The sequence below is a fragment of the Culex pipiens genome, chromosome 3 (genome assembly GCF_016801865.2).
Source record: "Culex pipiens pallens isolate TS chromosome 3, TS_CPP_V2, whole genome shotgun sequence".
Classification (NCBI taxonomy): Eukaryota; Metazoa; Arthropoda; class Insecta; order Diptera; family Culicidae; genus Culex; species Culex pipiens.
In genome coordinates this window covers 50823952-50848730 of record NC_068939.1, presented here as the reverse complement: position 1 = coordinate 50848730, position 24779 = coordinate 50823952, and the positions used below count along the sequence as shown (strand labels likewise).

The 24779-nt window shown below is 37.3% G+C and overlaps 3 protein-coding genes across 6 annotated transcripts in view; 1 reads left to right on the top strand and 2 right to left on the bottom strand.

Annotated features, from left to right (window-relative positions):
- LOC120418508 (uncharacterized) lies at positions 1-5827 on the bottom strand. The gene is made up of 3 exons (XM_039580945.2): positions 5678-5827; positions 5195-5348; positions 1-1698 (listed from the first exon to the last, which is right to left on the bottom strand). Exons 2-3 carry the CDS (start codon positions 5342-5344, stop codon positions 544-546), a joined length of 1305 nt encoding a protein of 434 aa, XP_039436879.1. The 5' UTR covers positions 5345-5348; positions 5678-5827; the 3' UTR covers positions 1-543.
- Positions 5828-5960: 133 nt separating this feature from the next.
- LOC120418509 (RING finger protein narya-like) lies at positions 5961-14995 on the top strand. The gene is made up of 3 exons (XM_039580946.2): positions 5961-6165; positions 6236-6699; positions 14135-14995. Exons 1-3 carry the CDS (start codon positions 6045-6047, stop codon positions 14306-14308), a joined length of 759 nt encoding a protein of 252 aa, XP_039436880.1. The 5' UTR covers positions 5961-6044; the 3' UTR covers positions 14309-14995.
- The window catches only part of LOC120418512 (serine/threonine-protein phosphatase 4 regulatory subunit 1-like), a 242502-nt gene continuing 232312 nt past the window's right edge, over positions 14590-24779 (bottom strand). For all 4 annotated transcript variants that reach the window (XM_052710147.1, XM_052710148.1, XM_052710146.1 and 1 more), the window contains 4 exons: positions 19946-22153; positions 19766-19888; positions 15923-16058; positions 14590-15856 (listed from right to left, as the gene is read on the bottom strand). In XM_052710147.1, the coding sequence (XP_052566107.1) occupies positions 15468-15856; positions 15923-16058; positions 19766-19888; positions 19946-22153 (2856 nt within the window). In that variant the 3' untranslated portion in view covers positions 14590-15467. The remainder of the gene's footprint in view (positions 15857-15922; positions 16059-19765; positions 19889-19945; positions 22154-24779) is intronic.

Sequence of the window (24779 nt, the reverse complement as noted above, 5' to 3'; positions counted from 1 at the left end):
TGTAATGGTCGTTGACATTAGTATCAAATGTAGAATAAAACTAGGCTGAATATTTGCAATAATTTACGTCTATTTAACGATATTTCGATATTTTTACACTTAGTGCTGTAATCTTCTCAAACATTTGATCTACTTTCTTGTAAGGCACGTCAAATAACATACCTTTTTGTTCAAAAAGTGGGATTGATTTTCATCTGGAGGCAATTTTGATATGCGCCTAAAGCAACGGATGCAACTTAACTATGTCATTTTAACAATTATTTTCTTATTTTCTAAAATTTATAAGTATTGTACGAGCTTTCCTGAAATGCTCGTCTTTAGCTATGTCCAAGTTCACTACAGTATTGTGCTTAGTTTATATGAGAATAAAATAGGAATGAACTAAATAAAATAAGTTACGAATTCAATAAATTAACTATCAAGCATTTCAGGCGCCGATCGTACAACGGCTTTACCTACAATTAATCTCTACCGAATTTAGCAACAACTTAGAGCCCTTAGCACCTAATCTCCTCAATAGCACTTTTCCTGTTTGATCCTTAGTCAAGGAAGCGACACGCGGGACGAGGACGGTTCCACCTCAGCCGAGTCCAGCTGTACGAAGGCCTTGCGCCGTTTCGGCTCGTCTCCAATCGACCGCCTGCCACCGCTCGACGATTCCTTTTCCGCTCGAACCTTATCCCCCAGCGAGCGCAACTTGTTCGCACTGATCACGTTGCTAACGTTCCTCCTTCGACGATTCGGCGAATCCGTCGCCGTCGGTGAAGAATCGTTTCCCTTCGTGCGTTTCGTAAACAATTGCGCGTAGTCCAGCGTGTGTCGCTTGCGTTTGTTGATGGCCGTGCTCGCAACGGACTTTGGTTGCTTTTTCGGCTTCGTCCGCAGCTTCGACTTGGGGAACTTGGCGCTGTTGACCATGTTGATCGTCAGCTTCGACAGCAGCGCCTTCACCCGCTTGTTGCTCTGCTCTGTTGACGTGCTGCTGCCCTTGTCCTTGCCCGCAGTCGATTCTTGCCGTTTGCCGTTCGATCCCAAAATGTTCTGCACGAAATCTTCATCGCCCTGCATGCTCACGTTCTCGCTGGAGACCACCACCATGGCACCGTTGTTACGCTCCGACGCGCTGGCCTTGCTCGAGGCCGGAGAACTCTCCACCGTGACGGTCTTACTCGCCGCTTCCGGAGAGGCAGATTCCGCCACAACAGCAACCGGAACCGCAGTCACCGAACTCAGCGGGGAAATCTCCGAATTGGACAGCAAATCCCCACCCTCGGAAGATCGCTCCGTCGCGGTTTCCGGCGTCTCAACCTTGATCCGGATCGGTCTCAGCTGGCGCTGAACGACGTGTTGAGGCAGAGGTCCCGCGAGTCGATTGTTCGGGGGAATCTCCAGCACCGCCGACGAGGCCGTAGAGTTGATCCGTGCGGCGGTTCGGCTGCTGGGGGCGGCTGCGATGGCCGGTCGGAAAATCGACGACGACGACGTCGATGTTGGTGGGTTGGATGCGGCGGGAGGTGAGGTGACGATGGGAGCGGGTAGCGCAAGCGGGTCCTTCATGATGTCGATGCCGTTCTCGATCAGGTACTGGCGCAGCTTGGTGTCGGACTCGCTGGCCTGGCGCTTGAAGTTGTACGCGACGTTCAGCTGCACGATGCACAGGTCGCAGATCATCGGGGGGAGGTTTTCCATTTCGTCGATCTGAAATTTTAATTAAAAAAAATGATTTAAATTTTCCAAAACTTAATAGCTTTATATTCAAGAAATTTATGTTAAAAGCCCAAAAAAAAGTGAATCTTAAATTTAAAAGTGATCAAGAAAAATATAATTTATTTGATTTTGTATTATCCAAATCTTGTCCGTAGTCCGTAGGCTCCAATGTCCAAATTCGAAATCGGATAACGAACTTTGTCGCCTTGTTAATGTCACATTGCCGGAACTTGTTTCTGGTTGCCAGATTGTAAACAAGTTCCAGAACTTTTACTGACATCATGCTAATGACGTTTAGAGCACTTTTCAGAAAAACAGTTTTAGTAAAAAAAAATGTATTTTTTTAGGAGAGACATACCATTCTGCATTTTTCGTCAGTCTTTTTGTAACATCTTAGGCTATTTCCTCAAAAATTGTGAACAAAAAAAACGTGACATCACCTTCAAATTTAACTTTCAAACGTAAAAATCAAAAAATCTCATAAAAGTGGAGTGTATTTTTATTTCAGTGTATTTGTTTAAGAAAGCCCGTCCAATTTCTTACATGTTTGTCTTTGACCACTTTTTGATACGATGCAATGGCTTCGAGATACAGTAATTTTTGAATTACAAAATACAAAAATCTTATATTCTTAAATTCTTAAATTCTTAAATTTTTAAATTCTTAAATTCCTAAATTCTTAAATTCTTCAATTCTTAAATTCGTAAATTCTTAAATTCTTAAATTCTTAAATTCTTAAATTCTTAAATTCTTAAATTCATAAATTCTTAAATTCTTAAATTCTTAAATTCTTAAATTCTTAAATTCTTAAATTCTTAAATTCTTAAATTCTTAAATTCTTAAATTCTTAAATTCTTAAATTCTTAAATTCTTAAATTCTTAAATTCTTAAATTCTTAAATTCTTAAATTCTTAAATTCTTAAATTCTTAAATTCTTAAATTCTTAAATTCTTAAATTCTTAAATTCTTAAATTCTTAAATTCTTAAATTCTTAAATTCTTAAATTCTTAAATTCTTAAATTCTTAAATTCTTAAATTCTTAAATTCTTAAATTCTTAAATTCTTAAATTCTTAAATTCTTAAATTCTTAAATTCTTAAATTCTTAAATTCTTAAATTCTTAAATTCTTAAATTCTTAAATTCTTAAATTCTTAAATTCTTAAATTCTTAAATTCTTAAATTCTTAAATTCTTAAATTCTTAAATTCTTAAATTCTTAAATTCTTAAATTCTTAAATTCTTAAATTCTTAAATTCTTAAATTCTTAAATTCTTAAATTCTTAAATTCTTAAATTCTTAAATTCTTAAATTCTTAAATTCTTAAATTCTTAAATTCTTAAATTCTTAAATTCTTAAATTCTTAAATTCTTAAATTCTTAAATTCTTAAATTCTTAAATTCTTAAATTCTTAAATTCTTAAATTCTTAAATTCTTAAATTCTTAAATTCTTAAATTCTTAAATTCTTAAATTCTTAAATTCTTAAATTCTTAAATTCTTAAATTCTTAAATTCTTAAATTCTTAAATTCTTAAATTCTTAAATTCTTAAATTCTTAAATTCTTAAATTCTTAAATTCTTAAATTCTTAAATTCTTAAATTCTTAAATTCTTAAATTCTTAAATTCTTAAATTCTTAAATTCTTAAATTCTTAAATTCTTAAATTCTTAAATTCTTAAATTCTTAAATTCTTAAATTCTTAAATTCTTAAATTCTTAAATTCTTAAATTCTTAAATTCTTAAATTCTTAAATTCTTAAATTCTTAAATTTCTTAATTACAAAAACATCAATTTTTATTTTTTTATTATGCAATTTTTACCGCCGTCACAAATTACAAAAATAGACATTTTGAAATCATATTTTATGAAAGAAAATATTTAGAAAGAAAAAAAAATCTTGATTGTGATGAAAATTTGGACGAGGACTTCGAACAATAGTGTACGAACTGTTTTAGCATTTTTTTAAATCCATTTTTTTTAGATTTTTGATCTGTTTTAATTTGATTTTTTTTTTTCATTTTAGTTAAATTTAAATGGTAAATGACCTGTTAAGTTACAAAATACATGGGCAGAATGGGCCACCCTTGGTTTTGGGCTTTAGAATGGATTTAAACCAACTGTAAGGCAAGGTTCTTATACAGGACGTCAAATAACATCACCACACCGAAAACCACGTTTGAATGCATTGTATTTTTCGAATTATGAGCAAATATGTAAATTTATTGACAAAACCACGCAAATGTTGTTTATTTCGAGTTTCTTAAATAAGCTTTCTCGAAAGTTAGATTGTTTGAAAAGTTTGTTTTATGTTTATGATGTTACCAGGATCTATTACGAAGGTAATCAAACAACAACATAACCTCAAATCAATTTAGAGGCTTGGTGGTGAATGTGTTAAATTAAAATCCACTTGGGGCAGAATGGACCACCCTTTTCCTGCCTTATAAAAACAATCAAAAGTTACGAAATTTGAGCTAAATGGATTATTTCGCTCCTCGTAGGTTCACAAATCACGTTTAATGCAACATAAGTTGATTTCTAAGTTGTTTTGATGATTATTTGAAAAAAATAGTGTCTTATTTCAACATATTAAAACTATTTTCAAAAATGATTGTTTTTTTAAGTGACTATTTTCATAAAAGTAGTCTAACTTCATGGAAACTATGTTAGAAAGGTCGCTTTAATCATTTATTGTCTCCCTGCAACGTTTTATTAGACAAAATGGCTTGTTTTCTAAGGTGACCCGTTCTGCCCCGCACGCAAGAAAAGTAGCCGAAAAAAACTTTTTTTTTTAGCTGCTCAAAAATAGTTTTAAGCTGAAAATTTTCATCAACCAAGTATACAACATTGAAGTAAAAACTTGAAATTAATATGTACTGATTTTTTAGATTTTTTTGAAATTTAGCACGAAATATGCTTCGCATCAAGAACTTCGACATTCTTTGCAATCCTTTGCCCACGCTTCATCGTAGGTTCTTGTTGACGAACATGGATTTCAACAGCAACGAAGAGAGAAAGAGCACTTGAGATCGACTCTTTGAGTGCAAAAGACAGCAACTTGTTGCACAAATGTTTACGAGAAGGAGGCGCACATGACACGCAAAGAACGCGAACCGATTTGTTTATGGCTTGGCCCTGAGACGATTCCCTTTTTGGAGGATGCTTGCTCAATGCATTTGGCTTGTTTTAAAAGTGGTGAGACATATTTTCAAATATCGAACAACATTACTCAAATTGTTCTAGAACTCAAGCTTGCATTTGAATAATTAATTTGCCTACTTTGCTTGAAATCGTGTTGAGTTGTTAAATAATAAGCATTGTTCACAATGTAATCGAGGTCAACAATCTGGCAACACTGCCACAAGCTGTTCTCGGGAAAGCGAGTGGAAAACTTTTCCACGATTTCCTTTGCTCTGGCAGCTCATAATCTCATAAGTGACTCATGTAGTATTAAGTTGATTAAATATATTTTTTGAAAAATAAAAACCTACCTTCAGCAGCGTTACATAGCGCAGCTTTTCCGAAATTCTACTCAACGAGGACACATTGTAGAGGGCATCGTGCGCAACGGTTCGCTGGAAAATATTCCGCGATCCCTCGGTAAGGCATATCCGACATATTTTCGTAATGTTCTCATTCATCGTTCTGCAAGAGAGGAAAAAAGAAGTAAAACAAAAGGAAAAACTTAGCTTTTCAGTGTGGTGGAATGTGTAGAAAGCCTTGAAGAGTAAAGTAAAAATAACAGCACTCCCTCTCTCGCTCTCGCGTTCTCTTGTTCTCCTCGTGGGACTGTGTTCTGCGAGTCGATTTTCCTTCTGCTTACGGAGGCAAATAGTTAGCGCTGAGGCGAAGTAGGCTTGGGAAAATTAGCGCGCACTTTTCCAGCTGACTTTTTTCGCGCCGTGCAAAACCAAAACAAACCACGAGTAGCAAAATTTTGTGCTGCGTGGCTTGGGCAATGATTTTTCACTTACTTTTTGATGCAGTTGTTCACTTTTGATGCGATATTTGCGATTTTAAAATTCCTCCACACAACACGACTGCCACTTGCACAAAATCCCGAAACTGTTCTTCGATCAGAGAGAGGGAGTGAGTGAGAGCACAATAAATTTGCTGTCTCTTTCTGGCTGTCAGCTGTCGCGTTGTTACTGCAGCGATGCCAAAAAATTGAAATCTGTATTCCTTTCTGTACAAATGTCTGTATGATGTTGGTGTGAAGATTGTCACTGGTGGCACGTGACAGTTGAAATTTGAATTATCAAAAAATCACGTTTTGTTTACCGTTCAATTTTAGGAGTGAATTGATTTTAGAATAAGAATTCAACTACCTGTAACTTTTCGATGGCTCCGCCCCAGTGGATCCACTGCAATCACTGCTACTACCTGTTTAGTAAAAAAGATCGGAAGTTCTATCAGACCAGTTGCCTTCACGTGCTATGCCGCAACTGCACGGTTTACACTAGTAAGATGTCACTTCCGGTAGCGAAAACCTATAAAAATTTCTATAATAATCTCTCATTTCCACCCCTTAGACCGCGGCCAGTTGTGTCCGATATGCCAACGGCAGGGCCTGAAATTTCACGAAATTGCCAACGAGATGGACCCCAAGGAAAAAGCCCTGTACAACCCGGAACCGTTCAAGCCGATCGAGGCGGCCAGCAAGTCGATCATTTTTCAAATGAAGCAGAAAAAGCATCTGATCCTGCAGCTCGAGACCACCGGGGAAAAGTTACACAAAGCCGACCAGATGGAGCAGCAGATGCGGGCAAAGATCGTGGACTATCAGCGCAAGTTTGACAAGTGTCGCGAGCAGCGCAAGAGCTTGCAGGAGGCCATCCGGCAGTCGCAGAGCGCGGGTCTGTCGCCGGAAAGTGCCGAGCTGTTGCTGCAGTCGCGCGGCAGCCGGGTTCGGCCACCGACCCAGGGACAGAGCAACTCCTCGTCCGGGGAAGAGTTTTTCGATTCGGACCGGCAGTCGAGGAGGTCTAGGGGATCGGTAAGTTAAGTATGCTCGACATATCAATCACACTCAACCCCCGGTGGTTGGTCACGTTTTTAGTTTGTACCCCGTTGGTTGGTCAAAGTCAAACTAAAAACTGACGAACTGTCACTTTTTACACGGCGCTCACGCACACTATCAAAACAAACGTTTGGTAGTGTGTCAAACTAAAACGTCAAACTAAAACGTGACCCAATTCGTTTGACAACAGTTGGTGTCAAACCATCGGGGTTTGAGTGTATATCACGTTCCTCGATAACCATTCCCCACACATTTTTATACCCTAGCTCTCTACATCCTAATTCCACCTCTAAACGGGATTCGATCTGAAATTCCACCAAATTCAATTGGAATGAATCTAAAATGTAAAAAAATACAGATTTGTTGATTTGACAAGTTGCCAATATTTGTAAAATGATTTTTTGAAAGGTGATGGTTTATTTTAATTAAGGCAAGTCAAAACATTCAAAAAAAGGAAAATTGGCTATAAAAGTATTTGAAAACAGCGAATAAGCCAAAGGAATCCTCCTGCAAAACATCTAACCTTTCTGAAACCGGTTTCCCTGACGATCCGGATAGTGGCCAATATTGGCCAAGAGCCGTTTTGTGTTCTCAAATAGTTTATCATTGAAACATATTAAGTTTGAGCCGTCGCATTACGTGTTTTGAACAAAACATGCAAATAATCATTATAACAGATTTCCTGGGGGATCTCCTGGGAGGTTCCGAAACTGGCCAGAATTGAAGATTCTTCAAATTATGTTTCCGAAAAGCTTTTTCAAGGCATTTCATGAAGTTTAAGCCGTTACAAGAGGAATTTCGACTGAAACCTGATCCGGATCTTTTTTACGGAAATAGTTAGAGCGTCCAATTTCCCGGGGTTACAAAATTCCCGGGAAACGGGAAATTTTCAACAAATTTCCCGGGAAATCCCGGGAATTCCCGAGAAATTTGAAATATTACGAAAATTATTCTGATCCTGTTTCTGGGTAATAATTTGCAACAGAATTGTATAGAACGGCATCATTAATGTCCAAAATCAGTGTGAGGATCAATGAATGGCATGAATGCTTGTAAAAAATCATGAAGCTATGAGAAGATAGTATAAGTTTTTTTTTATTTTTTATGCTGTCTTTCAAATCGTACCAAATCAACAAAATATTATTATTATTTTTTTTGTTAATAAGTATTTTTTTAATCAAAGTGTTTGGACAGTGAAAATTTATGCCCCACAAAAATAAAATTGCTTTTAAATTTGTCTCAGTGACCATAACGTTGAAACAAAAAAAAAATATCATGTAGAAATAATGTTTCTTATGGCAAATTACTTATTTCAGAACAAGTATTTTCAACTTGCAAACAAATAGATTATCACTGTTTCTTGATACCAAACTCACAGTTTTACAAAAATTGAAGCGAGTTTTTAAAATAATGGTTGGATTCTTTGGGTAAACTTCATAAGATTTTTCATGGTTCCATTTATGGAACGATTTTAGTTATATGGTTAAATGTCCTAATAAATTAATTAGATTAAAATAATTTTCATAGTGTAAAAGTGGTTGAAATTAAACGATATTTTTTCATATTTTAAATTTACCGATTATATCTTGAATACTTTTAAACAAATTCTTCTTGAACAAACCTTTTTGAAAAATTTAATCCTATCAGCAAGGGGCTGGGAACTCTAATATTACTTAGGAATACTGAGTATACTAACGATATTCCAGTATACTTGTTAGTATACTAACCGAAAAGCAATAAACGGTTAGTATATTAAGATACTCTCAGTATATTGGTAAGTATACTGGAAATATGTAAAGGAAATAATAAGTATACTAACATATATTTTGATATACTGGGTAACATAATAATTATAGCTCTAAGAGTTTCCAACCCCTTGCCTATCAGTTAAATTTTCATCCAATTTGGTCAAGGTAAACAAAAATGATATTTTCAAATGATATAACAAAAAAAGTCGTTAAAATAAATTGTCGAAAAAAATAGGCAATATTCATGCCATAATAGCGTAATTTGTGTTGCCCAACATATAACCAAACAATATTCCTAGTTGTGAATGCTTTAGGAATAAATATTATTTGAATTAAAACTTGGCATGAAATTAACAGACATAGTTCAATATGAACATTAAATTGAAATGAATAAAATCAAATAAGGTTCTCTAATTATTGGTGCCAAAAAGGTAGGAAAATGTATACTTCCATTTGTATTTCGGGAATTCCCGGGAAATTTACAAATTTCCCGGGAAACGGGAAATATTTTTTTCCGGGAAATCCCGGGAATTCCCGGGAATTTTTTTCCCGGGACGGGAAATTGGACGCTTTAGAAATAGTTTCAGCGGATTTGGGACCATCCATAAACCACGTGGACACTTTAGGGGAGGGGGGGGGGGAGGGTGGCGATTTTCCACGCTCCATACAAAAAAGATTTTTTTGTATGGACCATTGTCCACGAGGGGGGGGGAGGGGGGTTCGAGATTACCAAAAAAGTGTCCACGTGGTTTATGGATGGTCCCTTTTCAACGAATTTTTATGCTCCAGGTTGAATTTGACTGAACTGGAGTTGTACTTTCAGGAATAAAATAAAGATTAAGTGAAAATATCATCTCAGCTAAAATGCCAAGTGGCTTTTTGACACGGTCCCGGAGAATCCGGAACATCTCCGGTAGCCATGGACCGTTACCACTACGTATTCAAAAACTAGAATAATTTTCCTGCCTAATGCTTCTTGAATTATCAAAATCTGTTTAATTTTCGCAAAGTAATGAACATTTGAATTTTGACAAAAATTTGCCTGTCCCGATCATTTTGTCCAACCCCTGCAGGAATTCAAGAATTTAAAAATTTTAAAATTTAGGAATCAAGGAATTTAGAAATTTAGGATTTTTGAAATTTTGGAATTTTAGAATTTTGGAATTGAGGAATTGAAGAATTTAAGAATTTAAGAATTTAAGAATTTAAGAATTTAAGAATTTAAGAATTTAAGAATTTAAGAATTTAAGAATTTAAGAATTTAAGAATTTAAGAATTTAAGAATTTAAGAATTTAAGAATTTAAGAATTTAAGAATTTAAGAATTTAAGAATTTAAGAATTTAAGAATTTAAGAATTTAAGAATTTAAGAATTTAAGAATTTAAGAATTTAAGAATTTAAGAATTTAAGAATTTAAGAATTTAAGAATTTAAGAATTTAAGAATTTAAGAATTTAAGAATTTAAGAATTTAAAAATTTAAGAATTTAAGAATTTAAGAATTTAAGAATTTAAGAATTTGAGAATTTAAGAATTTAAGAATTTAAGAATTTAAGAATTTACGAATTTACGAATTTAAGAAGTTAAGAAGTTAAGAAGTTAAGAAGTTAAGAAGTTAAGAAGTTAAGAAGTTAAGAATTTAAGAATTTAAGAATTTAAGAATTTAAGGATTAAAAAATATAAAAATTTAAGGAAATTTAGGATTTTTTAAAAAATTTGAAAATTAATGTTAAATATTGAAAACAAGAATTTCGATTTTTTTGGATTAAAAAATATATAAAAAATCACAAAAGTTTTGAATTTCCGAAAATTTAAATTTTGAATGTTTGAGCTTTCGTTTTTGAATGTATTGATCTTTTTATGTTTTTCTCTAGGATTTTTTGGAATTTAGATTCAAAAAATCCGATCTATAATTCAAAGGCGGAAGCCAGCTTCAGTCCAATCAAGCTCATATTTGGGATTTGAGCACAATAGGCCCACCGAAACAATTAAGGGGTTACATACATGTAAATCGGCAAAAATGTCAGTGATTAGTATGAGCACACATTTCAACTTTTTTTTAATTTCTTTTTTCAGTTGATTGCCCTGAAAAAAGATATACATTTTCACCTACAAACAAAACGAATTTGAAAGATATTTGGTTACATCATTGCCGAGATATAGCAATTTCAAGTTAGCAGTTTAAAAAACGGTTGCCACGATATCTCAACACTGTCTAGACCAAATCGGCTCAAAATTTTGGTGAAGACTCGTTAAACCGATTCCGTGTGCATGACGAAGCCCGATTTTCAAAAAGCTTACTTTAAAAAATGATAAAAATATGTTGGTGTTTTTTATGAAAAAAAAAGTTAGTTTATTTCAGGGTGGCCACCTCGGGAAAAAACCGGGAAAACCGGGAAAAAACCGGGATTTTTATTCACCGGGAGAAAACCGGGAAAAACTCGGGAATTCGACTGACAAACCGGGAAAATATTTTAAGTTTAGTAAAATTTTTACAAAAGCCTCTTTAATGAGTTCAATATGTTCTTTTCTCAATTAGAATATTATTCCTGTTATTCTAAAGGAAGAATTCGCGAAAACTATGTTTGAATTTGTGTAATAGACTTATTCTTCTTGGTTATGGATGTTTTTTTCTGTTGTATCCTATTGTATTTTTAATTGGCAATTTTTTTTTAATAAAACGAAATGTTTCCTCTACCAGCGATTCTCAACCTGGGGACATGTACACCTGGGGGTACCACGAGCGGTCTCAGGGAGTCCCGAGGACAATCCCGCAATGGCGGCCATTTGTCCCAAGCAAAATATTTGAGAGAAAAAAAATTAACAAATTGCTTTGAAGCAAAAAAATAACAACCATGCTTAAGGTGCAATGAATTACGGGCGAATTGTTTTTGACCAATCAGAAAATGTTTAAAAAATATTTGAATGATAAATCTATAATTTGCATTCGTTTAGAAATTTTATGTATTTGAATTAAAGTGCACCGTTTTTTGGATTTTTTTTGTTTTTTTTTTTTCTACAAATATTTGTTTCAAATTTGTATATTGTGCCAATTACCATTTACTACCATGTTGGTAAAAATAATCTTATGTTTCATGATTTGGATATTTTCAATGCGACCTTTTTTTGCTAAAATATTAGTTTTGCATAAAATAAAAGGTTCTATCCCATTCCCCAGAATTCCATTCCCCAGAAATCCATTCCCCAGAATGGTCCATTCCCTAGAATCCCATTCCCTAGAATCCCATTCCCCAGAATCGTCCATTCCCCAGAAACTCATTCCCCAGAATCACCCATTCCTCAGAAAGTTTTTTTTTGTTACGAATGTACTTTATTTCAAAAAATGATCGGTTTGACTGTGTGAAGTGAAGTATTTAGATTTCGCCTTTATTGTGATAACTGCTGACAAAAGTTAAATGTTTCCTTTTTTAAAGAAAGGAAAACTCTCTTGATATGTGATAATTGCTGACGAAAGTTGAATTTTCCCTTTTTTAAAGAAGGGAAAACTCACTTACCTGTCAGTATTGCTGACAAAAGTTTTATTTTCCCTTTGAAGTAGAATTTTCCCTTCTTTAAAGAAGGGAAAACTCTGTTGACTTGTGATAACTGCGGAATGCTGACACTAGTTGAATTTCCTTTAGCAGTTATCCCTAGTAAAGAGAATTTTCCCTTCTTAAAGAATGAAAATAAAAAAATAGTGTCAGCAGTTCTCACAAGTCGAGAAGGCTTATGCCAAACGGCGCTATACTAAATGGCATTATAATATGTTTTTCAAGGTCCTAAATATTTCTGGGGAATGGGTCATTCTAGGGAATGGATCATTCTGGGGAGTGGGATTCTGGGGAATGGGTCATTCTAAGGAATGGCATTGTGGGGAATGGAATTCTGGGGAATGGGATTCTGGGGAATGGGATAGAACCAAATAAAAATTAGGATTTTTTGTAAGTGGAAATTATGGATCTCATGGTACGAAAACAACATTACAGTAAATATCTCTCAACATTTAAAGATCAGACATTTCTTTCAAATTGTCACACAAAATACACTATTTTAAATATTTTTCTTGGCCTGTATCTCAGCAACAAAAGAATGGATCAAAAATATTCAAAAAAGAAAGCAGAAAAGAATTTTCTCAACCATTTAATAGATAATTTTTCAATTGAAAATAGCTACAACTTCAAAAAAAACTATTTACAAAATTTAAATCTAATGGTTGCAAAACAATTAAACTAGTGTAAAATGAGTTTATTTGTTTTGCAACCATTCAAAATTCTTCAAAAAATGTAAGATTTGACGGTAACAAAAATTTCAAAAAAAAAAACTAAGGGTGTAAAATTTTAAAAATTAAAAGATTATTAAATCAACCCAAACATGCTTAAAAATGATTCCAAACGCAAGGGAATGCATTTTATATTGATTTCAGCTGATTGCACTTAAATTTCAATTGAAATTTTAATGTTTTTTGAAAAATATTTTTTTGCTCCCTGATTTTTCGGGGCAACTAACGAATTCACGAGCATTTACATAAATGTTGATAACAATTTATTTTTGCAGATCTTTTCTACAAAATTAATAAATTGTAGTAATAATCAATCTCATTTTAAAAAATTAAACGATTTTTTATTTTGAGTTTATAAAATCTACATGTATGATGATGAAAAATCCCAATCATTATGGAAATTAGATGTTTGGATTGGAAACAGATAAAAACGGCTTCGTTTACAACTTACTTACTTTTTACTCAAGATTTGAAAGCTTTCTTGAGGAATTCAAACTTTGAACCAAATGTATGCGTTCAAAAAGTATGTTGGTACTAACGTTAGCATAAAAAACATTGTAATTTGGTTTAAAAACATTTCGGAAAATTCCTTCTGGGCTCGGGAGAAAACCGGGAAAAAACCGGGAAATTGAAAATCGAAATCTGGTGGCCACCCTGGTTTATTTTAAAAAAAAAACACACACACAAATTTTAAAATTGAGCTTCGTCATGCACACGGGATCATCTCGAGATATCGTGGCACCCGTAAATCAACTCGGAGTTTAAAGGAAAAACGCCAACAAAGTTTGACAGCCCGCTTTGCGCATGGCAACATTTTGAGCATAAATCGTCTCTAAATCAGTTTAATCATTAAATATCTTCACGAAACTTTCAGGAGTGATTAATAATCATGTTTTTAGTGGATTTAATAAATATTCAGTAATATATTTTTTGTTATTTTTTACATGTATGTAACCCCATAAGAAAATACAAACAAAAATTTTCGGAAAATAAACAATTTAGTTTCAGTAACAACTTCTAAGAAATCGAAGTTTTTTCACTCAATGCAAAAAATATTATCCTGGTTCCTGAATATATTTTTCTTTATAAATTGAAAGTTGTTCTAACTCTCTCAATAATTTTATTCATCAAAATTGCCATCCGCTCGAAATCCAGCATTATCCAGCAAATCCGCGCCGTCCATAACAACCCTGAAAGTCCTTTCCATATCATTGTTGATCGAAAGGCACGCTAGAACTTTGGAAATGTAGAATCTCAAGCTTTAAGGAATTTTAGAATTTAAAAATCTTAGAATTAGGGAATTTATAATTTAATTTTTTTTTCCATCCTTCAACAATTTCTTTGAATAACTCGTAATCTCAACGACCCCCCCTTCCCTTCTTCCAGCAACGCTCCCGCGACTCCTTCCTGGACATGCGCAAGGACAGCTCCACCTCCTCCGACTCGTCCTCGTCCCGGCCCCGCTCCGTAGACTTTGGCTCGACCCCATCGAGCAACGTGTCGCCGTCGGCAAGCCGCATCAGCGACCAGCTGCACCGGATGCAGATCAAGCGCACCTGAGGGTGTGGTCATCGTGAGTTACGCTCAGATTTGTTGAAGTTTTTCGCTCTTTTTTTTTATTCATTTCTCTTAATTACTCGCTAGATTGTAATTTTGACGCGACGAAGACGTTGTTGTTCTGTTTGACGCGGGACGATTCAACTATAAAATGTACAAAATGTGTTTGAATTGTGTGTGAGTTTTTTTTTTGTTGCTTTTGCGCCACGTTGTTTTAGGGGGTCGCCGTGCACACTGTAATACCGCTTTCGTTTTTTTGAATTTATTTATTTTTCTTTTTTGCCTTCTGAACGCTCTAACAACGCTTGAAATGTTGCTTCTTTGATAGTTTGTTCCAGTGTTTTTTTTTCGTTTTTGTTGAAGGATTTTAACTACATTATATTTAGTAATTTCTGTCACTTTTCCTATGTAAAGTCTTTTGAATTGCATCGCTTCATTTTAATTAAACTTACTCTTCTTTTTTTTGTTGTTGTTGGTTTAATAATAACGTTGTCTTTAGGCAACTGAACTGTTTTGTTTCCTCCTTATAATCATGTTGTGGTGTGGTGAGTTCTAGGTTTTGTTATCTTGCAACAATCGTTGGCTACGAATCTCGTACTAATAGAAAGGTTAGGGGGTGACGATTGAGGAAAGAAGAGAAAACAGGGGGAAAGAAAACTACAGCAGTCTATTGGTTGTTTGCGTTTGAACGAAGAATGACTTAATTTCTCTTTATTTTTTAATCAACTCTCGTGCAACGAGTTATGCGTTTATTACTAACAGAAAAAGTCAACGTGTTGTACTTTTGTTCTCCCTTCTTCTTCTTAGCTAAAATCAAGTCAGACAGATTTGGTTGTTTCTCTGTTGTTATTTTTTTTGTTTGTAATTTCTAGTACACAATAAAACCGACTCAAATCACGCAAAAATTCTACACACGATTTGACAAACTATGAACAATTTTCAACCGCTCGCTATGCTAGAGGATATTCGTGTAAGAAGAAAAACCTACTAAAATTGCAACTAATCAAAGGAAAAAAAAGGCAGACAAAATAAAACAATAGCAAATAAGTGTGTGTGTGTGTTTTCCAGGTGGATCCTCGCGTTCGCTCTATCTCTTTCTCGCTCTCTCTCTCTCTCGTTAATAAGTGCCCTAAATAACAAACATTCGCTGCTGCTCCCCCGCTCAAAACTCAAACTCCTGCTGCTGGTGGATCGCGTCAAACAGCCAGTTATCGCTGGGAAAGTCCAGCTTGACGTCCTCTTCCTGCTCCTGGTCGTGCTCCCCACCACCCTGCTGCTGCTGCTGCCCACCTGCTCCGCCCGAAACCCCCGCCAACGGGTGCGGCGGAGGCGGCGGCGACAGCGACGACGTGGACGACGTCGAGGACGTGGAGGCCGTATCGATGGTCGAGCCGGTGGCCGTAATCTCGGGCGCACCCGCCGCGATCGATTCGTCCTCCGGCGTCAGGTAGCCGTCGGTGTGGCCGCGCACGTCCCGGTCCGGGTCGGCGCGCAGCTTCGTCAGCGTCCGCTCGATGGCGTCCGCGTCCGGGCAGGTCGCGCCGAAGCTGCCTGCAAGGTGAAAAAGTAGGTTAAAATTTGTTTCAAAAAAATACGAGAGGGTTTTCTTCTGCTTACCATGCGGCAGGATCGTATCCTTGAGGCACTTGGCTACTTGTATTCTCACGTTCGGCACCGTGTCCGACACCAGGGCGAGGACCTTGTCGAGGACGTGCTTGCGGAACGTTTCCACCTCGACGCTGCCCGTTTCGAGCTGTTTGGGAGTAACAAAATAGAGAGGAAAATATTTAGAAATGTTATTTTGGGCACCAAAGTTTTTTTTTACAATTATTTTAAAATATTATTTCAGTGTCATATTTTTTTTGAAAATTAAATTTAGGAGGCCAGCTGTATTTTTAATTTTTGCATATTTCTTTTGATTTCCTTTTTTTAATTTTTGAATGAATCCTCTAGCTATTTTTTTTTATTTAAAAAGAAGCCATTTTCGTTTTAAGTTTGCCCAAACAAGTTTTGTATAACTTCACTGTATAGTTGGATAAACCAAGTTTTAATGTTAAAAAATAAGAATTTTCTGAAGAATTTGAAATTTATTCTATAAGAATTCTAAAACAACGATTTAAAATTTGAAAAGCTGTAAACGGGTTTTTTTTTATTATTTCAAAATTATATATTTTTAAATATCGGACCATTTAATAAAACTATTAAGCAGTGGTTTTCGAAACGACATAACATTGCAAAAAATAAATAATAATAACACCTTAGCGCTGTGCGACATAATAATTTTAAACTCAAAAAACACAATTCAAAAGGCATTTATTTATATTATAAAAATTTTCACAAAAGTAATTTTCTTTTTTTGAAGGAGCCATTACACTACCGCAAACAAACAAATTCGTACTTTTCGTGTTTGACAGTTTGCCAAACTCGCAATCATATTTGCGGCAAGCTCGCAAGCAAGGCAAAATGTATGCAGGCTGACGTTTGTACAAAAAAAAATCCAGGCAAACAAAGCAGGTGTTTGCCGTAGCGTAATAGCTACTTGAAGGTGCTATCACACTATGGCAAACAAACAAACAAACAAACTCGCACTTTTTGGCAGTTTGCCTGCTTTGTTTGTTTGTCTGTTTTTTTTTGTACAAACGTCAGCCTGCATACATTTGGCTTTGTTTGCGAGTTTGGCAAACAGTCAAACACGAAAAAGTGCGATTTTGAAATATTTTTTTTGAGTATTTGTAATTTATATGACATGAGCATTTCTTGAAACACATTTAAAATGATTATTTGTCTGAAAATTATATTTTATGAATTTGAAAAAGAATTTTCATTTTTAAATTGGGTACCAAAGCCCTATGTCAATTTTTATGCACAACGGTAAAAAACACGATTAAAAACCATTTCAGATCAGTTTTTTTTTCATTTAAATGCAAAAAAAATAATTACAAGACAATTTTTTTTTTCGATGGATCAGCTATGGTCCCCTTGCTGGCTTTTCTGTCAAGAAGGACCGCGAGGTTAATTTTTCAAAATAGATTTAAAAATCAATTTTAAACTCTTAGTGGTCGTACAAAGGGTCATTGTACTCAGAAAATTAAGCTTTTTCGCTGTAAACAATAATATCAGCAATCTAAGCTTCATTTAAGGACCCAATTAAGAGATATTTTCATTTGTTTTTCTTTGATATTTGTTTTCAATACTCAAAATACGAGGTCCAGTTCCACTATTTTGCAAAATAAAATGATTTTGGTGTAATATTTAACTAAAAATAAATACAAGCAATCCTTATCATTTCCTAAGCAAACAAAAACCATTCAGCGAGACCCTTAGGCAAAATGCATCAAAACTTTTTTTTTTAGTAAAAATTTATTCAAAAAATCTTTTTTGCAATTCCGCTGTGAAACTCTCAACTTTGCCTGTCCTTCTGAAGAAATGAAACGGCCTACTTTTTCCTACCAAAAATAACAGAATCGAATAGCAACACTTTTCAAAATAAATGCTGAAAAGTTCAACTTTTCAGCGCTGAAATGGGTGCTGAAAAGTTGAACTTTTCAGCACTTGTTTCGAAAAGTAAAACTTTTCAACATTTTTTTTATTTAAACGATTTATTGGAAAAATACATGAAAATTTGACTTAAAATTTCACTCAATGGGTGTTTTTCGGAACTGCAAAAATGTTGTATGGAACTCGTTGCAAAACTTGATTTTTTCAACACTCGTCGTATTTATCCAACTCGGTGAACCTCGATGGATAAATGTACGACTCGTGCTGAAAAAATCATCTTTTTGCAACTTGTTGCATAAACTACTATTTCGCAGTTCCTTTACGAAACTTCTCACTTTTCCTGTAATTCTCGAATGACGCTTACTTTTCGTCATCTAATAAAGTGGTACAGAAATGCAATACTTTTCGATACTGCTTTGGAGTTTAAATAAAATTGATGTGGAGAAATTGACGAAAAAAAACCACCACTTGTTGTTTTACGGAATTGCAAAACACGTTGATTCCAACTCATTGTAAAATTGGATTTTTTCAGCACTCGTATTTATCCGAGTCGTGTCCAAAAAATCTTATTTTTGGAACTGGTTGCATAAGCTACTAGGGGAACAGCATCTAACTCCATCATGCCTCTTATTTCGAATCGAAAGTGACAATAGCTGAATAGGAAGTAAGCAAGCAAGTTTCTACCAATAGTTTTACAACAAACACATTTTTTTTACAATTCCGAAAAACACCCTTTGAGTGGAATTATAAGTCAAATGTTTATGTATTTTGTAAATTAACCGTTTGAATAAAAAAAAATGTTGAAAAATATTACTTTTCGAAACAAGTGCTGAAAGTTCAACTTTTTAGCATCCATTTCAGTGCTGAAAAGTAAAACTTTTCAGCACTTATTTTGAAAGTGTTACTATTCGATTTCAGTGAAACTGTTAAGTCGAAACTTATGCTTATAGTTTGATCTTTTCAGCACTCAAACTGCTGCTTTGCTGAACTTATCGACACAGTTATTTTTGGTGATGAAAAAAAGGCATGTCAGAAAAAGTAAGTATTTTCAAAACGGTATTGCAAAAAGTATTAATCATGTTCGAAAGTATGCAAAAGCTCACAGAAATATCGTGATTTCCATTTCAAAACGGTTGAAGAATTTGTTTTATATTTTTCACAAGGTATTTTTTCTACGAAACGCCATTTTTTCTGATTTGTTGAATTCTTTATGTAACGACAGCCATCAGGAAATTATTTTTCATTCAAAGATAAAATTTCTTCCTTTACAATATTTTGATAAAATTCCTCTGCAAGCTGTTTAGAATAGTAGGGGCAAGGGGGGACTGAATGGGCCACTCTTGGTTTTGGGCTTTAGAATGGATTTAGACCAACTGTAAGGCAAGATTTCGGATTATGAGCAAAAATGTAAATTTTATTGACAAAACGACGCAAATGTTGATTATTTCGAGGTTATTAAATAAGCTTTATGAAAAGTTTGATTGCTTGAAAAAAAAAAAAAAGTTCAATGTTTCGAATGTGCTATTACAAAGGTAATCAAACAACAACGGAACCTTCAAATCATTTAGAGGCTTGGTGGTGGAAGTGTTTAATTAAAATCCACTTGGAGGCAGAACGGACCACCCTTTTCCTGCCTTATTAAAATAATCAAAAGTTATGACATTTTGGTTAAATGGATTATTTCACTTCGGAAATCACGATAGTTGATTTTTGAATTGTTTTGATGCATATTTGTAAAAATATATCTTATTACAACATATTAACACTATTTTCAAAAATGTTTGTTTTCGTAAGCGACTATTTTTTTAAAAGTGATCTAACTTCATAGAAACTATGTTAGAAAGGTTTCACTCATGAAATGAATTCTTTGTTAATTATTTGTTTAAACTCTGGAATTGTAAGCCACTGAGATACGGTTTCAAAAAGACAAAAAAAAATTGATAAAATGCGCAAATCTCTTACCATCTTCCCCGCGGTGATGATGTACGTCTGCCGGCGGCGCCAGTTTGAGCAGTTGGCAAAGTTTTCCGTGAAGAATTTGAACACAGCGTCGTTGTCCTGGAACTCGCGGGCGCACTCGACAAACTGTTTAAAGATTGAGAATTAATGTCTTGGGCGTTGGGATTTATTCGGTCGTCTTACCGCATCGATGCCGGCCTTCCGCACAAAGTCGTACTTGTCGATGCAGAGACGCATCGCCAGCCCGGTCAGGTAGAGCAGGCAGTTCTCCTTGCGGATCTTGGTGTGCATCTGGACGAGCTGGACGAGTTGGCGGGCGACGGCCTCGCGGAAGCGCCAGTTCATCATGTTGAGCGGGGGCTGCAGACAGAGGCCGAGCTGGTCCATCAGGGTTTCGTGCTCGGACCCGTCGATGACGCGCAGGAACTCCGCGAGCGTGTTGACGACCTCGATCTTGATTTCGTCCGAGTCGATGAGGAACTCGGTGTAGGGGATGACGAGATCGCGGGTGGCCTGCTCGCGGCCGATGATGAGCGCGACCTTGCTGATGGAGGCGGCCATCGTGCGGCGGACCGTGTTCTGGATGTCGTTGCAGAGGGCGAAAAAGTGCGAGCTCAGGATGGGCCAGAACTTTTCGCCGAAGGTGAGGACGATCGCGGGGAAGTTGAAGGCGCACTCGTAGCAGAGCTCTTTGTTGATGTTCTTCATGTGGACAAAGTCCTCGAGCAGGTTCCACTCGACCTCTTCGTTTTGCCACTTGATGATGTCCTTGAGGCGTTCGCCTTCCTTGCCGATGGCGAGGGCGCCAACGCCGGCGGAGACTGCATCTAGTTGCTGCTGGAAGGAGGAGCCCATGCTGGCAGTGGACGTGGTTGATTTCTGATGTTGGAGGTCGGCGTAGTAGCGGTCCACGTCCGTGGGGTCGGGCTTTTCCGGTTCGGAGTTGTTGTTGATGCTGCCGTACGAGGAGTCGCTATCGTTGGCCGGGAGTTCTGCTGCTGTCGGGGTGGTTTGAAGTTTGGAGTTGTTGTTTCGACTGTCTTCCTCTTGGGCGAAATGTTGCTTGGGCTGTTCGGGTTGGGGTTTTGGGGTTGAGGTTGAGGGGCCGCCCGCGTTGTTATTGCTTATGTCGGAGTTTTTGGTGGTGATGGCGGAGGGCGTTGTGGTGCCGTCATCGTCGATAAAGTCCAGTTCGAGGGGGAGTTCCGGGCTGATGTACCAGAACTGGTGCGAGTTGTAACTCTGGTCTTCGTCTTCGGAGAATGATTTCTTTTCCTCTTCGTGGACTTCTTGGAGTTGGGCCGGTTGCTCTTGGCTTCCTCCACCTCCGCCGTCTCCGTCGGCGTCCATCGAGTTGTCGAGTTCGTTTTCGAAAATCTTCATCTTCATGGTGATGGCCGAGTACTCGTCATCTTCCGGTCCCCAGCCTCCGTGGTAGTCGTCGGATTCGCTGCCCCGACTGGTGCCGCCCTGTTTGGCGAACGCGTCGGCGAAGTTGTTCTTCATGGGTGAGCAATAGCGCAGGAAGCGGTTCAGCGGGTTCTTTTCGTCGTAGTTCCGACGCATGAGTTGCGGCACGACCGGCACGGAAGTGGGCGAGTCCAGCAGTGAGCTGGATTTCAGCGACTTTCGCACGTAGTACTTGTAGGAAAAGTCCGAGATCTTGGAGATGCCTCCGTCGTCCGAGTTGGAGCCGGTGGAAAGGCGTTGCGATCGCCGGTCCGCGTACACGATCGAGTAGAGGTACACCTCGACGTTGATGGCTTCGTCGCCACGAGCTCGCCACGGTTCCTCGTTGGACTTGACCAGGGAGAGCAGTGCGTACCGCTGGATCGCATCGCGGAAGCGGCGCTCGTAGCACTCGTAGTTCTTGATCAACGCGTCCGCCGACGGCTGATTGCCGTACGTGACCCGCCGGATGTCCAGCTGCTGGAAGGACTGCGCGTCCGCCGCGTTCGTCACCGTTAGCACCAGGTTCCCGTTGTAGGCCAACCCTAGAATGCGCAGCTGGGCAAAGGTCGTCAGAAACAGTCCCAAGTTCTTCAACGCCGCCATGATGACCCACTGGCTCGGATCGAACATGAACTTCTTCATCGCCGGAACCAGCACCTTGCGGCGCTTCTCCAGCGTGCACAGCAGGGCAATGATCGGCATCACGTCCGCGCAGGCTCGCCTCACCGTCCAAATCTCGTCGTCGCACAGCTGCATAAAGATCGGCAGCATGCTCCGCTCAAACAGCTCATCCCCGAGCACTTCGCACATGACCGGAAACGCGTTCGCGCACTCGCGCCGCACAAAGTGCTCCTTGCAGCTGCACATCTCCACGAACCGCTCGTACACCAGCTCGTACGTCTTGGCGTAACCCACGATCGGGACGATCTTGACCATCAGCTGGAAGAAAAAACAAGCAAACACTCAGTTCAACGCTCCAAGTCTTGCTTAAAAATGCGAAAAAGTTTGAGGTTATGGCGCGTGGTCACGTTTTCCTCTCTCCCTCGATGATCTTGGAAGCGGTAGTCCAGCTCATCAAAGCTGGCTGTGATATGCGATATCAAACACAGTACCATTTCACTGCCACTTTGTGAGTCTGGAATACGCTCAGCATAAATTGCCGTGTGGCCGCGTACCGAAAATAGCCATAATTAACAAACGTCACAATTTGTATTCAATTTAAAAGATCTAAGCACACACAGACATTAGATTAATTAACTGCCGTCTCATTTTCATTGCAGATGGTGAGGTTCACTGTACCTTTCTTCATACTTTTGTTGTTGTTGTTGTTGATGCAGTTGCCGGGGGCAACCGTATCGCTCTTCAAAGCTGGCTGTGATATGGCGATTTCTGGAGGAACCATTTCACAGCCACTTTGAGAGTGGATACAGTTGCGCTGAAAAACAATCTCCTGGATCACCTTAACTCGCTGAATTGCGCCACAGGTTCAAACTCGTCAAAATGGCTGTGATATGAATATTGAATGTTCAAATGTACACACGGCACAACCATTTTTACGAACTGAACAGCTGGACATTGCCGAAACTACTTCTCTTTTTAAAAACTCTCACTCTGCTTTCTCGATGACTTGCGCCACCCGACTGAGCTCATCAAAATGGCTGTGATATGATTGGGACGCTTTACCTCAAAAACAAGATCAGTTAGATTTTTTTACTCTCTCTCCATGCAAAACGCCACTATTAAAGACACATAGCCACAACCAATTGATGAGCTCAGTCAAGCATCAACACTGCCTCTGCGTTCACATCCTTCGAGATGAGTTCCTCCCCTCTGTTGCTAATGAGTGCCGCGTTGCTCATCAAAGCTGGCTGTGATAGCGATTGAAACGTGGTTGAACTAAAACAACCAAATTTGATGCCAACGTGGAGTCACTCTGCGTGTTTGGGGAACTCATTGCACTGCAACTGCACTCAAGTTTGGGATGTGCACTCATCAGCATGAAAGACAAGGTAGTGAGATCCCGGTTTTCGAATGCAGGGTAAAACTATCTCACTACCCATGTCTTTCTTGCCGCCAAGTACCGGCGCGACTTGTCTCGGGGAACACATCACCACGAATGTGTCACACATCAGCATGGGCTGAGCTGGTTGGAGATAAAACTGCAATTCGATTTCTTCTGTTCGTCATGGCTTGCTGCCGGCTTGTCATAAAGTAATCACACTTTCTTCGATGGCGCAGCATCCACTTGCACTTCAGTACTCGGGGGGAGAGGTGTGTCATTCTTCATTACCCGTCATCATCATTGTCGTCATCATCAACGTCATTGAACGTTATCCGAAGTTAACGCCATGGTGGCTACTCGTTCTGGGAATTTTTAATTATTATTTCATCGGTTGGCGTAGTTCAAAATCAAATTCACAAAACCACTTTTGTTTTCGGAAAATCCGAATAATAATTGACCAGAATTGAGTTATTGTTCGCGATCATTTTAGATTTTTTACTACAGACAAATCGAATTAACTAATTCGAATTTAGGTTGTTAGAATGCCCACTTGGGTGAGAAGAAAAATTTAAAATTTTGGAATATCTTAAAAGATACCCCCTGGTTTGATTCTTCAGGCAAAAATTAGTAACTGTGCCAAATCGGTACACAGCCAGTTCGGATTGCCAAATAATTAACTGTAACTGCATATCTGTCAAACTGAAATGTCACTTATGACTTATTGTTTGGATGCTGCCGAGAGAAAACTCCCTTTAAATATGTTGTGTTTTTTTTTTAAATTTTGTATTGTGATCTTTAGAAACCAAGGTAAGAAAAATGTTAATAACAAATGCCTCGATACTAACCACCTGTTTTTTTGGGTTTAGACGATTGATGAAATAAATGTATCAATAACAGTACTGGAAACATTTTCAATGACAAGCCAAATCAAATTTTGATAACTGAAATACCAGCAACGACAATTTGACGTTTGTTTAGCTGAAATTTCAGTTGTTTTGACAACCATTTTACTGAAATTTCAGTAAATCTTCTGTCAAAGTGACAAACATCAGTTAACTGAGAATTCAGTAAAATCTAAATTACTGAATCGTTTACTGACATTTCAGTAGATGAAAATTCACTAAAACTTAACTGAATTTCAGCAAAAAAAAAATGGTGTGTAGAGAGTTGAGGGTTGCTTTTTATCGTTGAAGTTTGTATGAGAAAATTCGTAAAATGTATGGGGAAAAGCAAAAATTTCAAAATTAACCAAAAGGGGACGTTAAATGTGTCGGAAATGTTGTCAAGTGTGAGATTGTTATGCAAATTTTTATGATAAACAACTATATCGAAGACCGCAAAACGATCCAAGTTAATCCATTATTAGCAATTTAAGCAACACGTTTTTGTATGAGAAGATTTTTTTTAAACTGATTTAACGATCCAAGCGACCCCTAAGCCTTAACAGATTTCGCTCAAAATATTCACAGTTACTTATTTTTGCCTAATGAATCGAACTTGGGCGGTATCTCGGATGTCTATTTTTTATTGTCACCCTAATGTCCACTTATTTAAATTTTTGCT

What these genes read in the sequence shown, in the direction of transcription:
- LOC120418508 (XM_039580945.2), bottom strand. Translation starts at nt 5,344, where the DNA reads ATGAATGAGAACATTACGAAAATATGTCGGATATGCCTTACCGAGGGA. An exon ending in GCTATGTAACGCTGCTGAAG is followed by an intron (nt 1,699 to 5,194) that starts GTAGGTTTTTAT and finishes TTAAAATTTCAG; the next exon opens with ATCGACGAAATGGAAAACCT.
- LOC120418509 (XM_039580946.2), top strand. Translation starts at nt 6,045, where the DNA reads ATGGCTCCGCCCCAGTGGATCCACTGCAATCACTGCTACTACCTGTTT. An exon ending in CAACTGCACGGTTTACACTA is followed by an intron (nt 6,166 to 6,235) that starts GTAAGATGTCAC and finishes TCCACCCCTTAG; the next exon opens with ACCGCGGCCAGTTGTGTCCG. An exon ending in CGAGGAGGTCTAGGGGATCG is followed by an intron (nt 6,700 to 14,134) that starts GTAAGTTAAGTA and finishes CCCTTCTTCCAG; the next exon opens with CAACGCTCCCGCGACTCCTT.